The sequence below is a fragment of the Lutra lutra genome, chromosome 15, assembly GCF_902655055.1.
Source record: "Lutra lutra chromosome 15, mLutLut1.2, whole genome shotgun sequence".
In the NCBI taxonomy this organism is placed as follows: Eukaryota; Metazoa; Chordata; class Mammalia; order Carnivora; family Mustelidae; genus Lutra; species Lutra lutra.
This window is the reverse complement of record NC_062292.1, coordinates 10404230-10422314: the sequence shown is the minus strand read 5'-3', so window position 1 is coordinate 10422314 and position 18085 is coordinate 10404230. Positions and strand designations below refer to the sequence as shown.

General features: G+C 48.9%; 1 protein-coding gene across 1 annotated transcript in view; it reads right to left on the bottom strand.

The window, feature by feature from the left end:
- The window catches only part of KIF26B (kinesin family member 26B), a 417933-nt gene that overhangs the window by 252926 nt on the left and 146922 nt on the right, over positions 1 to 18085 (bottom strand). Inside the window, exon 3 of the mRNA XM_047703850.1 lies at positions 816 to 1352. Coding sequence (XP_047559806.1) covers positions 816 to 1352 — 537 coding nt within the window. The remainder of the gene's footprint in view (positions 1 to 815; positions 1353 to 18085) is intronic.

The following is an 18085-nucleotide window of genomic DNA, read 5'->3' as shown; positions in this document are numbered from 1 at the left end:
CCCCTCTCCACTCCCATGTCTCCCCGTGAGATTCTTCACAATCTCTCTTCTTCCCTCATTTCTTGGCCACTTGTGTAAGCACTGGTGGCAGACTCTGGGCCTCTGGAAAATGGTGACACGGAGAGGAGTAGAAGGCCATGCACCAAACACCCAGTATAGCAGGAACGTGTGTAAGAAATACCCTGAGATCATCTGTTACACCCCAGCTAGCCTCCCTGACTAGCACAGTCCATGACCATGGCCACCTCTCCATGCCACAGCAACTCTCAATGCTTTCCGCGGCTTCCCACATACCCAGTGCAGGCGACACAGACACATCTGGTAAACCCAACCCTTATCCAACAGAAAACTCACCCAAGAGAAATCAAGGTAATTTTTTTTTTTTTTAAAGATTCCTTGGCAGATTTAGGACCTGCTCTCTTATTTCTTTAGGGAAACTTGGGACTTTGTGCTCATTTCAATAACTGCAAAGAGAAAATAAGAAAAGGGGAAGACACTTTTGGTAATGTCATCCCAACCGTATTTCAAGTGAGTTGCAAACAGAAAAGGGTTCTGGTCCATCAAGGCGGAAGAGGTCAGGAAGGGAGTCCACACCTCTTCTGGAAGGTCCAGACAGTGGAAGCAGAAAGCTAAAGGGATCACTGGTCCCTCAGATATTTTCTCTTTATTTAGCTATGCCCAGCGAGGTCACCTGGGGACAGTAGGCTCTGAGTCGGGGAGTTTCCAGAAGGAAAAGGACAAAGGCAGGAAGTGCTACCCATGTCTCTGTTTTGACTCCAACCCAACTTACTCTAATTTGTTCAGAGGCCACTTACCTGGTATGGGTACAGGGTGACCCCGTTGGTCCTCGACAGGGACCAGGTGCCATCCAGGTACTGGTGAGCCTGAATGGCCACTGAGTTGAGGATGTTCCCATTGCTGGGACTGGTGGCCATCTGGAGGCTGACCTTGGCCTGGTGGGTTGGGGACCCACTCTTCTTCTCGGCCCCATTGCTGACACCGAGGCTGTTGGGTTTGCTGCTATGCTTGTTGTTGACAAAGGCTGTGTAGTTGGAGGAGGCATAGGGGGCAGGCACAAAGGCCCACTCTCTGGGCTGCTGGAGCCCACTCATGTGCCGGGGCCCCACCAGGGTGGGCATGTTGGAGAGCGGCGGGGGCGAGCCAGGGGAGCCATCATAATGCTCGCTGCCCGTTGCCTGCTCCAAGGTCAGCACCATCTGGATGGCCTCCTGCTTCAACTGGTTCAGGTGCGTGGCACAAACGTCACAGCGATTGTCCTTGTCATTCCACGCCTTCCGGATGGTGTTGGGGACTTGGAGCTTGTCGTGAATCACAGCCGAGAAAGCAGGGTCCTAGAGAACACACAAGAGAAAAAAACAGAAGAACCTATCACTCAAGGCTGGTAAGTGCAATTCACACAAGAGCGAGGCCCTAGATGAAGTCAGAGTTGTACTGTCTGGTAGACAGCCAACAGAAACGAGCAGCCAGACTGTCAGGACAGCCTCTGGTGGACAAACACAGGTGACGGATATAAGATCATGATGTGCAGACATTAAGGAAAAACTTTTAAAAACAATCTTTAAGCCTCCTCCTCACCAGGATGGTCACATAAGAACATTCTGGATTCTTTTTCTTGCATCCGCTAAGGAATTACAGCCATACCTGTCCCTCCCCAAGGTATTCACTAAGAAGACACAAATGTTTGTGCAGGTGTGAGGGGGGAGTGCAGTTGTTCTGGACCGAAGCATGGGGTCCCTGGTTCCCTGTGACCCACGGAACATGGGATTGATGCAAGGAGATTGATGGAGATTCTATTCTAAGAAAGTCTTGGCCTCATTAGTACTGTGTGCTAAGTGCCACTGGAAGAAAACCAAACAGAAGAGATTCTGGACCAGAGACCCCACAGCCTCGCAAGCCTGAAGATTCACTGATTACCATTTGCTCATGGCAAGCTTAGATACATGAGTCTGATACCCGCACCGACTCAAAGAAAACTGTCTCCTTGGCAATCAGTCCAAGATACTGTTCCCCATAAACTTCATCTACAACGACGATTCAAATTCTTTAGTTCAGAAACCCTCATCGAAGAGAAATCAGAAACTGAACTGAAGGAGGACGATTTCTTTCCTTTACGTGATTTTTACGGGACAACAGGACTTCGCAGAGAAACACGCCCTAGGAGGATCAACTGGTTACCAGAATATTCGGGTATTCCAGTTCCAGCTCTGCTACTAATTAGCTGTGTGACCTTGGACAAGCTACGTAGCCTCACTGAGACCCTCACCCGTCACACGAGGCCATGGCCTCTCCTTGTAAGGTCCTTCCAGCTCTGTGACCCTGGTTGTGGAGAAACTGGGACAAGAGAGTAGTTCTGCGTATTATCGGGACAGAGCCGTATGCCATGTTGGGGGCCTGATCAAACTTCTGAGAGGCGAATAATGGATGAGACTCATCTCTAGGCTTGTTTTCCTCTAGGGCATTAGAAGGAAACCTGCTCTTCTGAAACCTCTGTCAGCGTTTGTGGGGTGGCGGGGGTTGGCTGGAAGATCCGCGGTGGGAGGGCTGTTCGCAATTAGGATCTGTCTTGATTACGGGTCACAGCATTTTGTTTTGCCTGTTTAACTACCCTGAAGAGCTCCTCAGTGTGCCCTGATTAATTGATTAATAAATCAAGAGGTCTCTTCACACAGCAGCAGCAAGGAGTGGCTCGCGGGACAGAAACTCAAGAAAGCCGGGTAAAATGATGGGAAATAATAGGAGGTCAAGGTTGATCAAGTCTGGTTGAGCAAGTGATGCGAACCGTGTGAGACCTGTCTTGTGGCATCCTTCTCGCTGAGAGCTGCTTTGCCCAGAGTCACAGTGCAACTCAGAGTGTGTGGCATCCAAATGGGCCCCTTGTGGACCACGTTCGAGCAGACCATCACTTCCATTTTCAGATAAGGAAACTGAGCTCCAGAAGGGTTAAAAGCTTGAACAACACCCAGACTTCTCGACCATTAGCTCATGAAGAGTCATATTCATCCCTGGACTCATATTTTTTTGCACATAAAGTTTTCACCTTGTCGATCTAGGAAATGTTCATTTATTCAAAAGAAATTTATTTGAGCCTCCATATGCCAAGTTAGAGTTTCCTGCTTTTTCTTTTTGTTTTTAAAAGACTGTATTTACTTATTTGAGAGACAGAGAGAGAGAGAGCACAGGCAGGCCAAGGGGTACAGGGAGAGGGAGAAGCAAGCTCCCCACTGAGCAGGGAATCCAATGTTGGGCTCAATTCCAGGACCCCAAGATCATGACCCAAGCGGAAGGCAGACGCTCAGCTGACTGAGCCCCCCAGATGCCCCCATGTCTCTTGTGTTTTCATATAATACTACATAATGAGAATTTTCCCTTATAGATAAATGTCATTTAAAAATGTGATTTTTAACGACGACACCGTATTTCAGCCTTTAGTTGTTTCAAAGATCAATTACTTATTCCCACATGCTACGTCATTTTCAACTTGGACTTTTAAGTTTAAGGGTTCTGCACCCAAAACATTCTCCCTCTCAGAAATAACAGAAATTATCTGTCCTCCACATCCCCCATGAATTCAAGAAAACACCGAGGATCCTGGTCATGTTTAGAAGGAGGGTTAGGGAAAAGTGAAGGTCATGTTCAGACCTGCCTCTGCCCCCCATTCGTGACTGCTGGAAAGGAACACAGAAAATTCTGTAAGATGGTTTTCTGACCACTTTATGGCTCCTTTACTTTTCCGAGGGCATTTTGGGGAAAGGATCATCCTGCCACATCCCCCTAAGCATCTCTTAGACAAGTGACCCTCCTCGGTTGGCTCTCCCACCCCTCCATCTTCTAACAGACTGTTCTAAGAAATTACAACAGACTCTCTCTTCCCCAGGAAATGGCATCCAAGCCCATGGCTTCAAGAGCCATCGATACCCCAGTGACTATGAATTCTTTCTCCCTGTCCTACCTAGCTGGGCTTCCTCCAGAATTCTGAGCCTTATGTCTCATGCCTTCCTGGAAAACGTCTCCCAGATAAATACTCTTCAAACTGACAAATCAAAATTAATTTTATTTGACCCTAAACCTATTTGTATTCCAACAGTTACTATCAAAGTTTAAATAGTACCCTTATCCATTCTGGCGTCCAAGCTAGAAATCTAGAACCTTCCTCATCTCCTCCTTTCCCTGCCAGTCCAGTGGCCAAAGGCAGATGGTACCTTCTAAAAGCCCGTGCCTGTCCTCCCACTCCATGCCTCCTGCCATAATAAAGCTGTTAGCACTTCTCACATCACTGTGGTCTCCCCGATTCTAACCTTGATCTTGAAACTGCCCCCCAAAAAAATTTTTACTAAAAGGCAGATCTAGTGCTATCTGCTTTCCTATACTTGCACTCTAGAAGCGACCTCACTTCTGTGGTTTCTGTTTGTAGGACTCTCTACTAGACCGTCGTCAGCTCCTTGAGAGGAAATAATCTTTCTTTCCATCTTTAATCCCCCCCCCCCTAGTAAGGGCTGGAAAAGTATTTGTGAAATAAATCAGTGAATGAAAATAACTCAAGCAAGGCAGAAACAGCCAAGTAACAAAGTTGGTCTGGGCCCACCTCTTGTTTATTTTGTCTAAGTGAGCTACTCGCCTATTAGACAATTCTTCCAGACGCAATGTTTAATTAGATTTTTCCAACCGTATTTGTTCTACCTGGTTCAAAAGACTTGTGTGTGTCCACCATAATCCGGATGCCCTCCTTTGACCTGACTCTCCCTTCAACTATTAGACTATATCCTCCCTTCTCTTACCTCAATACACAATCTCTCATTCTTTTTCCTAAGTTGCCAGAAAAGTAATGTTTATATGCAAAGATTTTTGGGTTTTGTTTATTTTACCATCGGGCCAGCTCATCAGCAGAAAAACAAGGGAAACCTACATAAAGGAGTAGCCCAGATCGGCAGGACACCCCGGGGCAGCAGGGCTGGACCCCCGGCAAGCACATGGCACGCTTATTGTCCAAGAGCGGGGTGTGGGGCGGGGGCGCAGTGCTGGCTTTCGGCACATGAGGCCGGGCTGCTCCCGAGAGCACAGACCGACCGTGGACCCGGAGCAAGGATGCAGGAATTACTACCCAAGCAGACCATGTGCTAAGGATCCTCATCGCTTTCTGTCCCATTTCATCCTCTGCTCCGCCATAAATGCTAATGCCACTTTCAAGGACAGGGGTGTGGGTTTTTTCCATGTAATTTTAGCCAGAAGCGTACTTGACGGTGTTCCTCCAAAGCCTCTGGGTGTGGGAGGGAAGCAACGGCTGGAGTCAGTGTCTAACAAGTGTCATACAAATTCCCGTTGTTGTTTGCTCCTGGTTTCTTTTTCCAGAGGCCCCTCGTGACAAGCTCGTCCAGATTTAAGCTGTTACTTCAAAGGCAGTTTCTTTCCACTTTGTTCTTAAAACTTTCTTCCTCTGTAAACGCTGTCCCAGGAGGCCCAGGATGGCTGGTAGGACTCTGAGAATTGCAGGCAGCTTCCCAGAAGATCAATGGATTTTACCTTCACACTCCTCAGAATCTTTCCAGCGAGAGGTTGTGGTCCGCCCCCCTCCTCCCCTCCCGACACATTCCTCATCAGTGTTCTTTCTTTCTCAAGAATCTGCTCTTCACAGCAGGTCTGTCCCCAAAGGCAGGTGCCCATGTTAATGATCCTTTTTTTTTTTTGAAGGGAAACAGCAAAATGGAAAGCTTGCCAACCAGCAGATAGGAGACCTCAGCGGTGTCTGAACCAAGAAAACACACACTCTCATTCCTACCTAGCTCAATATTCAAATATTTGGACTCACATGCCCCCCAAAGAAATGGTTCTATTTTTTTGCCCACACCTTGGTAATTTCAGAAGGAGAAACAGCAAGATAATCTGACCACATCCTAATTAGCCAGGGGCAGAAAGGAGAATTTAAATATCTAAAATCTAAGGATATCTAAAATCTAAGGACCCCAAATGCCAACTAGTGGGTGTAGTTTCTTTCTCAGCGTGATGTGGTCCCCCTGTGCTCACCAGCCCCCCAAACTGCACACCTCACTTTCCATACATCAAGTTCATGCATCCGGGCCTGATGACCCACAGTCCTTCCCAAGTGAGACTCCACTCATCCAGCCCTCTTGTTGAATCTGCCCGGAGCAAGTGACCAGCCGCTAAACATCATGTTCTCTACTCCTGTTGATCACAGAGTCCCGAGACCCCCAGAGAGGGCATCAGACTACCCTCAAGGGAAGCCTTACAGGGAACAAATCAGACTGTGACAAGTGATGACATCTCACTGCCCTGGGTAGTGGAGAGTGACCCCCTTCGCGGGAGCTGCTGTTCTAACACCATGCAAGCTGAAGAGGGTCCGAATGGTCCCCTGTGTTTGGCACAAGGACACAAGGCTCGTTCTGCAAAGTTAGGTGCTTTCAAGAGGGAGGGAGGCAGAGGGGTGTGGAAGAGAGCTCACAGGGAGTGCGATCATTAGACATCCTTCCAGGTGAGGCGTGAAAGCCAAAGCCAAAACGATAACCACAGCAGGGAGAGAGGCTAGCCCTGACATCTCGGGCAGCCAGCACACTAGCTTCGTTACCGTGAAACCTCCCTCCGACCTCTGGGGCCATCTGAACACAAGGCTTGTCATCTCCCTTCCTCGTCTGCTTTGCGAGCCATCGGCGCTCCGCTTGGTAATGACGATCACACGTGGACACAGATCCTAGCATGTGAGCAAGCATGAACGTGAAGGCATGCTGGTAATGAGGTCAGAGAGACAAAAAAAAAAAAAACCCCGCCGAGGGAAGAAAAGTTAAGTGTCAGACCAAAGTTGTTCTACATAAGAAACCAGATTAACCTGGGATGTAGTGATTGGGCCCAGCCTAAGCAGTCCGGCTCAGCATTAGGGCAGGGAGATGCAGGGGCGGGGGCAGTTTGGGTGGAAATGACTGCGGTCCCCACGGGAGGCTGTTGGGTGCAGGGATGCAATTCACACGGGATGCAATTCACACGGTTGCCGCGGAAAAGCATTGCAGCTCCTAAGACCCTTCTGCTTCAAAAGTAAAGGGAGCTTTTAAATTAGAACTTAATACGATTAAGAAGAGTTCATGGATTGCTTGAAAGAATAGGTATGGTGTCCCTATTAAGACCACAGTCTTTTTTAATCCCCATGTCTCATCTTCTCTGACTCAACGGCATGGACAGGGTTTGTCCATGCTCTTGGAAACGTTCCCTTACATGCAAGGTTCGGGCCCCTGGTTTACCATTTCGGAGCTATGAAAAAACCCTCCCCAATCTTCAGTCTCCCTAAATGTAAAAACGGGAACTGAGAATTGTCCCTGTTTTATTGAGCAAGGATTAGTTGCAGTCATATGTGTGAAATGTGGGATACACAGTCCCGGTCCTTGGAAAATGTTAAGTGAAGGTAGTAATTATTATTTTGTTTTTAGATTTTTATTTATTTATTCATCAGAGAGAGAGAGAGCACAAGCAGGAGGAGTGGCAGAGGGAGAAGCAGACTCCTCACTGAGCAGAGAGCCTGATGCGGAACTCGATCCCAGGACCCTGGGATCATGACCCGAACTAAAGGCAGGTGCCTCACCAACTGAGTCACCCAGGGAGTCATTAGCATCAGTGTCATACTTCTCAGTATCTAATACCACACGTCACATTTATGAATTTAGTCCTTCAGGTGATGATGATGATGGCAATATGGTGACAATGATCTCGGGACTTCCTTTCATCCAGGAGGATTCAGCAAACACCTTTGGAATTAAGAGGTGAGGACATGACAAAGATGAGGACACACGGTCTTCAGTTAGCATCTTTCACACTTGTGTAAGTCGAGGTCCTCTTAAAAGGAACTGAAGTGGGGCGCCTGGGTGGCTCAGTGGGTTAAAGCCTCTGCCTTCGGCTCAGGTCATGGTCCCAGAGTCCTGGGATCAAGCCCTGCATCGGGCGCTCTGCTCGGCAGGGAGCCTGCTTCCCTTCCTTTCTCTCTCTGCCTGTCTCTCTGCCTACTTGTGATCTCTGTCTGTCAAATAAATAAAATCTTAAAAAAAAAAAAAAAAAAAAAGGAACCGAAGTAAGAAGGGGTCTGTGGAACTCTTGAGCACAGAGCGCACCCGCGCTTCCCAGCCTTCTTCTCTGGGTTGGGAAGTGAAACAATCTGACAATGGAACCGAAGATATAATGTTGCTCAACTAAGAAGAACTCCTCACCTCTCTCCCAGGAGGGGGGCAGTGCCCCTGAAGGCGCTCTGCGGAATGTTCTAGTAGAATCCAAGACTGGTGTCTTCACCTCGACCCAGGAGGCAGAGAAAGAGGAAGATGGTGTTGCCTTAGTCTAACTACCTTCGAACCTGAAAATCTGGTCCTCCAGGCTACCCCCGGGCCATGGGGAAGAGGATCTGTTCACAAATAGTTCAAGGCCTTAGGATGGAGCGTAGATGCTCGCTGAATACTTACCTACATTTTGCCCAGAGGTGCAAGGTTCTCATTCAACCTGACACAAAACGAAAGCCCAGGACTCCACAGATACGAAGCACTGATGACGGCTGCGTGTGTGCACTCGAATTCTACCTTTGAACTCTTGAAGTCCATTTGCATTAGATGTATTTGTCATGTGTGGGCTACAACGTGCCATCAAGGGGCACTGGGTTGTTTTTTTTTTTTTCAATCTCTAAGTAGTTGTGTTAGTTTAATGCGCTTAAGGATTCTGTTAATTACCTAATTATGAAATTGCCTGATGCTTCTTTTTCCTTTAATGGACTTTGGATGCGTGAAATGCTGCAGAAATGTACTTGGCGATGCTTTTTGGACTCACTACAGAAAAATAAAGTACCTACAATTTGAGATTGGTGTTGTTCTTAAAAGATGGAACTTCAACAAACTGTTCCCACCATACTCTACAACATGCTTAAATATCTCTGCTGGTCCCCCTGGGTCCTAACCTTTATGACGCCTGTGTTTCCAGCCCCGTGTAATCTGCTTCAAGTTGTCTTGTCAGACACCTGTCTCGGGGATCCCCATGTGACCCTCCTGCATAGTCAGGGCGGGCGTCTTTCTGTCCAGAGAAGCCCTTGCATGTCCCTGCCTCTGGGCCTTTGCTCGAGTCCCTGCCCTCATGATAACAGCCAGCCTGCCTTGTAAATCACGAGAAAACTGGTGGGGGTGATGGAGATGTCCACGATGGCGGCAGTGGTGCCGTGGGCCTATACATGTGGCCAAATGCATCAAATTACACACTTTAGATGTGTATGGTTTACTGAAAGCCAATTATATCCCCATAAAGCTAAAACAAACAAACAAAAAAACCCTGGTCGTCCAGTGTAAGACCCAACTTGGGCACGAAATCTGACTCTCAGAAGGGATGTCTTCTCCCCGCTGACCTCCAACGCACTTCTCCGATCTGAGTTACCCGAATCACTCGGCGGACACTTCCTTGTTACTTAGCGCTGGACATGTTCTATCTCCATAATCATGGCAAATTCCAAGGGTGCAGAAAGCATGCCATGATTTTAATAATAATGGTAAGTTCTACTCTTGCCCCTGGAGTCTCCTCGAGACAGCAGCCAGGGGGACCTGTTGAAGTCTTAAATCCAGTGTTGACATTCCTTGACTACAGGCCTCCCCGGCCTGCCTGACTCCCCTCAGAGCCAAGTCACAGTCTGTGCACCCGGCCTGCACGACCTGGCCTCCTGTCTCTTCCCCAAGCTGTAACTTGCAGATTCCGGGGCCTCTCTTAGATCCTCTGGATCCTGTGTGAGGATCTCGGGGGTTCTGGAATCTGCATTTTAGCAAGGCTTCCGGGTGACTCTGGGGGACACTTTCATGAATGGATGGGAAGGGAGACGGAATGAGGGGAAGCAGAGGAACAGGCGGAAAGGGACATCCATCCGTTCCTTTCAAGCACCCCACCCTCGCTGTGGCCTTCCGGCAGGAGCTCTCCACTCCACCTTACAAACCACGGAAAGCTTGGTGCTGGGGTCTGCTGCTTTATCTAGACAATAATCCAAGACAACAATAAATGGCTCATGGGACAGAGCCCCGAGACTACAGGCACACAGCAAAATTCTCTCCCCAACTCCAGGGGCTCTCAACCCCTGGAGGACATCTGCAAAGACCAAAGATGGTCATGGTGGTCACAGCTGGGAGGGGGCTAGTGGGTAGAGGCCAAGGATGATGGTAAAAATCAGGATATCTGGGGAAAGACTCACATACCCAGAATGGCCCAGTCCCCGGGGCAGCTGTGCCGAGGCTGAAGGCGGGGCCTGCGCCCTCTCCCGACTGTCCTGGGAATGGATTCGGGAAAAAGAGGCCGGCACTCTAAATCCGGAAGCAAATCCGGCTTCTGTCCCACACTCACTGTGGTGTGGGATCCCCAAAATCTCAAAAGCACGGTCTCTTCACGTGGTGACGGCTCGGTCGTGGCTGACCATCATGGCAGGCTGTGGATGCTGCCACGGGTGGGCACAGACCCCCGCGCACGCCGGTGGAGAGCAGGTCCCAGCCCCCCGCCACCCTTCTATCGGGGTACACGCACCACTGCCCCCTTCTGCTGCTGACGGGGCCGCCAGCCATGCACGGGAGCGTGGTGGGAAGGGCTCATGGGGGATCCACGTCCTGTGCCCATGAAACCGTCCGTCTGCTTCGCGGCATCAGTGGCTGCTCACGGAGCCTGAGGTCAACAGCCTGACCACCCGGCCCGGGTTGCCATGGACACTGCCACGGCTGCTCTCACTCTGAAATGGCCTCAGGCCTCTGCCCAGATTTCACATGATCGTAAGTTTGCAGCTTCCCTCCGGGACAGCGAAAACCAACACTGCGATGAGAAACCCATCTCGAAGATGTAATTTGATGCAATTATAGAGAAGACCGGAGATTTCACTGTCCCTGCAGAATCCACATGGATGTGGCACAGACCACGTGCCAGGCTCGGAGCTGGCAAGATTTTGCTTGGAGGAGACACCAAGGCTTTGGCCCCATGTGCCCCTGGCTGCAGTAGACCCTTCAAGGCCAGGGCCCCAGTGGCACATGGTTGTTTCCACCCTTAGTACACATAGATGACAGAACATGCCTCTGGGCAGAGGACACGCTGGTCACAGGATGGCCGGACCACCCCAAGACCCAGTTGTGGGGTATCAGCTTGGGGGTCCAGGGTGTAATCATCCCTCTGTAGGCATCCGCTTGCTTATCTGGGGTGGGCTGGATCCACCCAGGATCACCAGCAATCCATCTTACCCTTCTTCCTTCCCTAAGGATGGCTACTGAAAATTCAAGGAGTTGAGCAAAGCATCCCGGAAACAGCCTTGAGCATGGCAGGTGGCAGGGGCCATGGACAAGAGGGGCAGGAAGCCCTCATCAGGGGCTTCCCCCACCTCTCTGTCCCTCTGGAGACGCCGCTGCTACAAGATGACAGTCAGAGATGCCATCCCCGCCTGCAGTTCAGACGCCGGACCGGGGGTGACCGGGAGGGTGGGTGGGGGGCGTATGCTCCATCAGTTGGCCCAGCACACTGGAGCCTCAACTTCAACAGCTCTCCGGCTAAAGTGCTCGCTCACCTTCGCATTTTTATTTTTATTTTCTTTTGATCTTTGAATTTTAAAGAAGGCTTTTTAATTCGTAAGCCCCATAAAGACAGAGTTGAATTAGTCACTTCATGTATGTTACCCACCTGCGTGACGGATCATATAGGAAACTGAGACCGTGAGTCCACTGCCCAGACCTCTGGTGTGGTCATCCCAACAAGAACGCAGACACCTCCGCGCGGAGGGCAGAGCCAAGACTGGAGGAAAGCAGCTGGAGTAGCAAAGGGGCCACACTCCCCTCCCCATACCACACACACCGCACTGCACACACACCTACCACACACACACATCACATATACACTCACATCCCAGGCGCTCACATGCACACACCATACCACCATCCATGAACACACACACATATCACACCATACCACCACACACTTATATCACACACACACCACACACATACACATTCATACAAACTCACAACCATACCATATACTCCCATGCTCACACACACCATACCACACCAACATGTGCACACACCACACACACACTATACACACTCATACTCATAGCCCACTACATACATACCCTACCACATATGCACTCACACACACTATATACAAACTACACACACACCACCATGCACGCACACATACGCACATCACACCACACAAACCATGCACCCATACCACACACACACCACACACACCCCTACACACCAAACATACACATTCACACACCAAATACCACACATATACTCACACACTACACTACACACAACACACATACACACACATGCTCACAAGTCCATCTCTACTGGAGGAAGTGAGTGACACGACTGTGGGGGGCGTGGAGCAGGGAAAGCAGCACAGAGGAGACGGACAGGAAGTGAGAGTTCCAGGAGGGGGAAGAAGACCCCGCCCCCTCCTCCCACCTGCCTCCCCGGGACCCACCATGAAGTTGCAGGTCAGTGCACCTAGCGATCTGTGTGCTCCAACAGGAGATAAGCCTGCAAAACCGCACCCACGTATGCCCTAGGTAACTTGAAAGGAGAAGGAGCAACAGGAGAACGAGATCAGAGGACTCACTGAAAAATAGATTTTAACTTTGATTTTGAGTACAGATTCCAATAAAATTTGAGCACTTTTTAAGAAACACGGCATGGGGGGCACCTGGGTGGCTCAGTGGTTTAAGCCTCTGCCTTTGGCTCAGGTCACGATCTCAGGGTCCTGGGATCGAGCCCCACATCAGGCTCTCTGCTCAGCAGGGAGCCTGCTTCCCTCTCTCTCTCTGCCTGCCTCTCTGCCTACTTGTGATCTCTGTCAAATAAATAGATTCTTTAAAGAAAAAAAAAAAAAAGAAACACGGCGTGGACTGGATTCAGACCTTCCACGCTGATAGGGAGCTAGAAGAAATGAACGGTTCGGGCGTATCCCCCGCACGCACATGGCCACATTCTAAACCTCTCTAACAGGTAGATTTCTGCCCAATTCACCTATTCATTCAAAAGAGTCACTCTTTTGTCTCTTCATTCACTAATTGCAATCATTTACCAAACATTTATCAGTACCAAATGGGGCAAGGTTCTTTGCTAAGTGTTGAAAAATAAACATGGTCCTAACCCTTATGGACTATTACAAAACACAAGGTATTCAACACAGACCACGGTCCTTCCTCTTCATCCGGGAGCCTACGACGAGGTTCACAGATGAGCAGAGCTCTGGGTGAGCTGTGAATATGAGTGTGCACTCACGCTCCCCAGTCTCCGAGCTCCACAACCCTGACCAAACCTCTGATCTCCGTGAGTCTTAGTAACTTTGTCTTCAGTAACACAGGGATGATACTCCTCCTTGGTACCAGTGGGAGAATTAAATGGAGTCACAGACAACCGGGTAATGTAGGGAAGTGTTGAATCGCTCTATTGTACACCTGAAACTAATCTAACACTGTATGAGAACTACGCTAGAATTAAAATTCAAAACTTAATATAAAAGGGGGGGAGGTTAACAGAATAACAGGACCAGAGGGACCCATTCAGGTAATAAGCCTTTGGCTCTAGAGAAAGGCCAAGATCAACATGCCAAGCCCAGCTCAGCATCCAGCTCTCTGTCCAGATCCTGCCCACAGACAAGAAAATGCTCTCAGCTATGCTTATCCAAATGGACAGTTCAGGAAACATGAAGTGGCAAGTTGCTCTCTTTCTTCCCCATGTGTAGTAAGACTGATTCCATGTATGCCCCACGCCACACTCACTGAAACACTTGTGAGAAGTCACGCTCCTGGACTTTTTCCTCACAGTGGTAGAATGTTCCAGAAGGATAGACCAACAGAGTCTCACACCATCTGAACTTCTATGTAATGGGCCAGGCAAAGGGAATCAGTAAGTGCTGTGGAGAGCTGCCAAGAGCCTCTGGGCCTACAACACCACACACGCGTGTTTGCGGGGGTCGTGGAATCACCTCAAAGTAGTGGGGCACAGAGAGAGCTGTTTCCCATCGGCGGGGAGGGGGGCTGGTGGGCCTCCCGCCACAATGTGTGGGCAATCTCAGGGACCAGGCGTGGGATCCCAGAGAAGGGTCTGAGGACTCTGTGGCCGGTAAAACGGAAAGCAGGGGAGGGCTAGAAAATACTCAAGATGCAAGAGACACTGAACCGCATAGTCAGGAGGCTATCCTCATGATTAAAAACAAAAACAAACAAACAAACAAACAAAAACTGATGGAAGACAAAGCCTTTGGAAGTATGATTTTTTACCCGTGTTCCAGGTGCAATCCCCACCTGATTTACTGCCAAAGTTCGTTCTCAAAGGACTGTGTGACTGTGTTAAGTTTCAAATATAGACATGCTCAAGATTAACTCCACAGCGTTTGGGAGCTGAAAACAGAGCCCAGCTGGGGATGGTGGTTTGATTAATACCAGATCTTTCCACATTATTATTTACAAGCAGAGTTTTAGCTGCTTTTTCTGCAAATAGGAGAGCCTGATTTATTGTTAACTAAGCCTGGTCACTTTTCCTAGAACCTAATTCATTAAGCCAGTATCACTGAGACATTATTAAAAACCTTTAGACATTAGGCAGTTAATATCGGGGTGGGTTTACTTGGGGGGCATTTTTAGTAAATAATTCAACATTAACGAGTACTATGTATTTCAAAGGTTTAGGGAAGTTATAAAATGGGATTATTGAAGTTTCCATTTTAAAAACACGGTGTTCCTTTAGTAAAACCATACCCTGTTAATGTTATTTAAACCCGTCTGGCTCTTACCATCAACTGAAAACACGTTGTTAAACCTTCTGGAATCTTCTATTACAATTCCAGATACATTTATAAATGTCTTAAAACTTCAGAGAAGAGGAAAGAAGACTCACTTACACTTTTACTATTATATTCACTTTGGAAATGTGAATCCATTCACACTCAAAGAGATTTACTTTTAAAAAATTAAAGACACGGAATTCTAAAAGCAACTGTCAAGGCATTTCCTGTGGTGACTTCATTCAGTCGTTCCACATACGTTGGTTAAGCACCTATTATATGCCCCGCATTGGTGACGGAACAGAGAACAAAACAGTCTCTGCCTCCTGGACCTCTCTCTGAAGAAGAACAAGTAAACCAGCAAGTAAGACACGTCCTGCGGACATGGAGAACGATAAAACAGGCAGTTAGAAAGGACTTCTGGATCACAGCAGGGACTGCTCTTTACCTCGGGGTGGTCAGGGATGGCTCCTCCATCGGGGGACTCTGAACAGAGACGTGAAGGCAGCGAGGTTGTGAGCCCCAGCAGGCACCTCAGGAGGGCATCCCGGCAGAGGACAGGTGCACAGGTGAGGGCCCCGAGGTGGGGGCGGGCTGAGCATGCCTGGGGACCGCAAGGAGGCCAGCAGGGCTGCTAACGGCTTTTACAGCCATGGGACCGGGAGAGGCCATGGAGAAAGGGGGTACAGATAGAGAAAAGGTACGAAGGCTGAGCTCTCCACGTGTTATTTTGGAGAGAGGAGACAGAACCAGAAAAAGACACTGAGAAGAAACGGGCAGCTATGTGTGGGGGCATGGAAGTGGGGATGGGAGTGGAAGAAGGTCGGGGGGGGGGGGTGTCAACCCAGGCTGGGAGACAGAACGTAAGGACCAGAGTCATCGGCCTTTTATGTGAGTCGACATGGACAGACCTGAAAAATGGAATTCAGGGCAAAAAAGTTGAGTTGTAGAAGGAGATGCCTAGCATGATTCCATCTGGATACCATCCAAAGCTGCCCTCAGCCGACTCCCACTTGAGACCAGGGATGTTGATCGGCTTTTACTGTTTGCTCGGCATAGAGTCAGCCAGAGAGAAATGAGGTCATCGAGGGGCTGGGGTCAGGGGAGAAGGACCGATTCCAGCCGCAGGAATGACGACCACAAATGAATGAGATGTACCTCCTGAACATCTCGAACCTGCTTCCCACACCCGCCACTGCCCCCACACCAGCCACAGTGGCCACCTTCATCTCCCCCCAGGAGGACAGTGGACCCCTGTTCCACCATCTTCCTGCTGACCGTGCAACACACGGCAACTGCAGTGGCTTTTGGAACTTCGGAAATTTCCACCTCTGAGTCCAAAAGCCTTCCTCTGACTGTGATGTAGCTCCCGCCACCGTGACCCGTCGGACCTTGGCTATCCTCTCACACCCTCAGAGACATCTCCCCACCCGTAGGCTCAGGCTGACCCTTATATCCCAAACCCCGTACGTTTCTTCTGGTGCCCTTTTCACAACCGTGACTGCATAATTAAGTGGATAATTAGTCATTCAATGTCACATCTTCCTTGAAATAGAAACTGAGAGTGGGAGCCTGTATGTCTCACCTCTCTGTTCTCAGGGTCTAGTGTGTGGTGTAGGAACTCAGGAAGTACTTAGGAATGAATGAGGGAATGCACAGTCGCTTTGGTCCAGGGCAGGACGGATGAGAAGTTGAGGATGAAGGCTAGAGAAATGGGAAGTCCCATTTGCATCTAACAGAGAGCCTACTGAGAACCAGTTCGGCTAGAGCAGTGTGTCATTTCTGGTATGTTCTCCCTATTTCACTGTCATGGAGGGAAAAAGAATCCCAGAGGGAAGGACGTTGGTCGACCCCTGGGGTCTGAGGTGAGGATAAAGGCCTGGAACCCTGGGCCCTGGTGTTCCCCAACACCACCATCCTGGGATGAGCGATTTGATGTATAAAATGAACTTGGGGGCCTAGAATGATCAGAGTCCATGTCGTGCACAGGCTGTTTGGTAAATCTGGACAGGAAGGGATGAATGCATAGATTTCAGAAAACTGTCTGTGGGATTATACAGAGCTCCTCAAAACCGAACCCAACTCCCCATATATTAAAAAAACGAGGGGCAGCTGGGTGGCTCAGTTGGTATGGCATCCAACTCTTGATGGCAGCTCAGGTCTTGATCTCAGGGTTGTGAGTTCAAGCCCCATGTTGGGCTCCACATAAATAAAATTTTGAAAATTTCTAAAAAGGTGAGATAACTGCACAACTTCATAAATAGACTCAAAACTCCTGAACTGTACACTTAAAGGGGTCGATTTTATGGCATCTGATTTATATCTCAATAGAAAAGCACCCCCCTTCCCATGCCAAGTCCAAAGAGTGTCTTAGTGCTTCCTTTTAATGGTACACATACATAGGCTACCCACTGGTTTCTATAATCTCAGAAGCCTGCCTTCCGTAATCAGTTCTGGCCCCTGGTACTTCAAAAGTAATAGCATAAAGTGAAGTGTATTAGCTACCCTGAGCCAGGAGCATATCGAAGTCAGAAAAACCATCGCTAATGCGGGACAGTCACGTCAGCACAGAATAACCAATCAACACCCCCACCAGGCTGGAGAAACTTTCCCCACTGAGTCCAGGCAAAGGCCACAAGAATAATCTGAAAGCAAAGTCCGACCTGATGAGCCACATATTATTCCTTGCCATGACAGTCGACTTCCAGTACCATTTTAATACCTCACAAGACCCATGTAGCCTGGGCTACACAGTCATTGACTCCTTCACATGGCAAGGACATCTATCTTATAAACGCTTTGGGTGCGATCAATACACTTCTACTCACAGAGCTGTTGGAAGGATGGGGAATGTGCGGCGAGGTGTCCAAGGGAGTTCTCCAGAACATTCTTGTCCATTGGGTCAGAGATCACAACATATCATTAGTGGAGTGAAGCAGGAAGAGTAATGGCTGATTAGATCCAAACCCTTTTATTGAGCCATGTTTGAGAAGTAAAGGAAATGTGGTGCTTAACATTTTGTTGTGCTTACCAGCACATGGAAATGTGTCATGCACGCACACCTGTCGATACGGGTCACGCGGTAATGCATATGCAAATGAGTCAGACAGACACATAAGCAGAAACTGACATCCAGGAAAAGGCCGACATCTCGATCAGGGATGGGCCAACTTTGACAATAAATGCCTTTGGTTTTGCGGCCACGTGGTCTCTGCTACAAGTTCCCAGCTCTGCTACTGTAGCAAAAGTTGCCACAGATGAGCTCGATCTGGCTTTCAGGTTACCATTTTCTGTT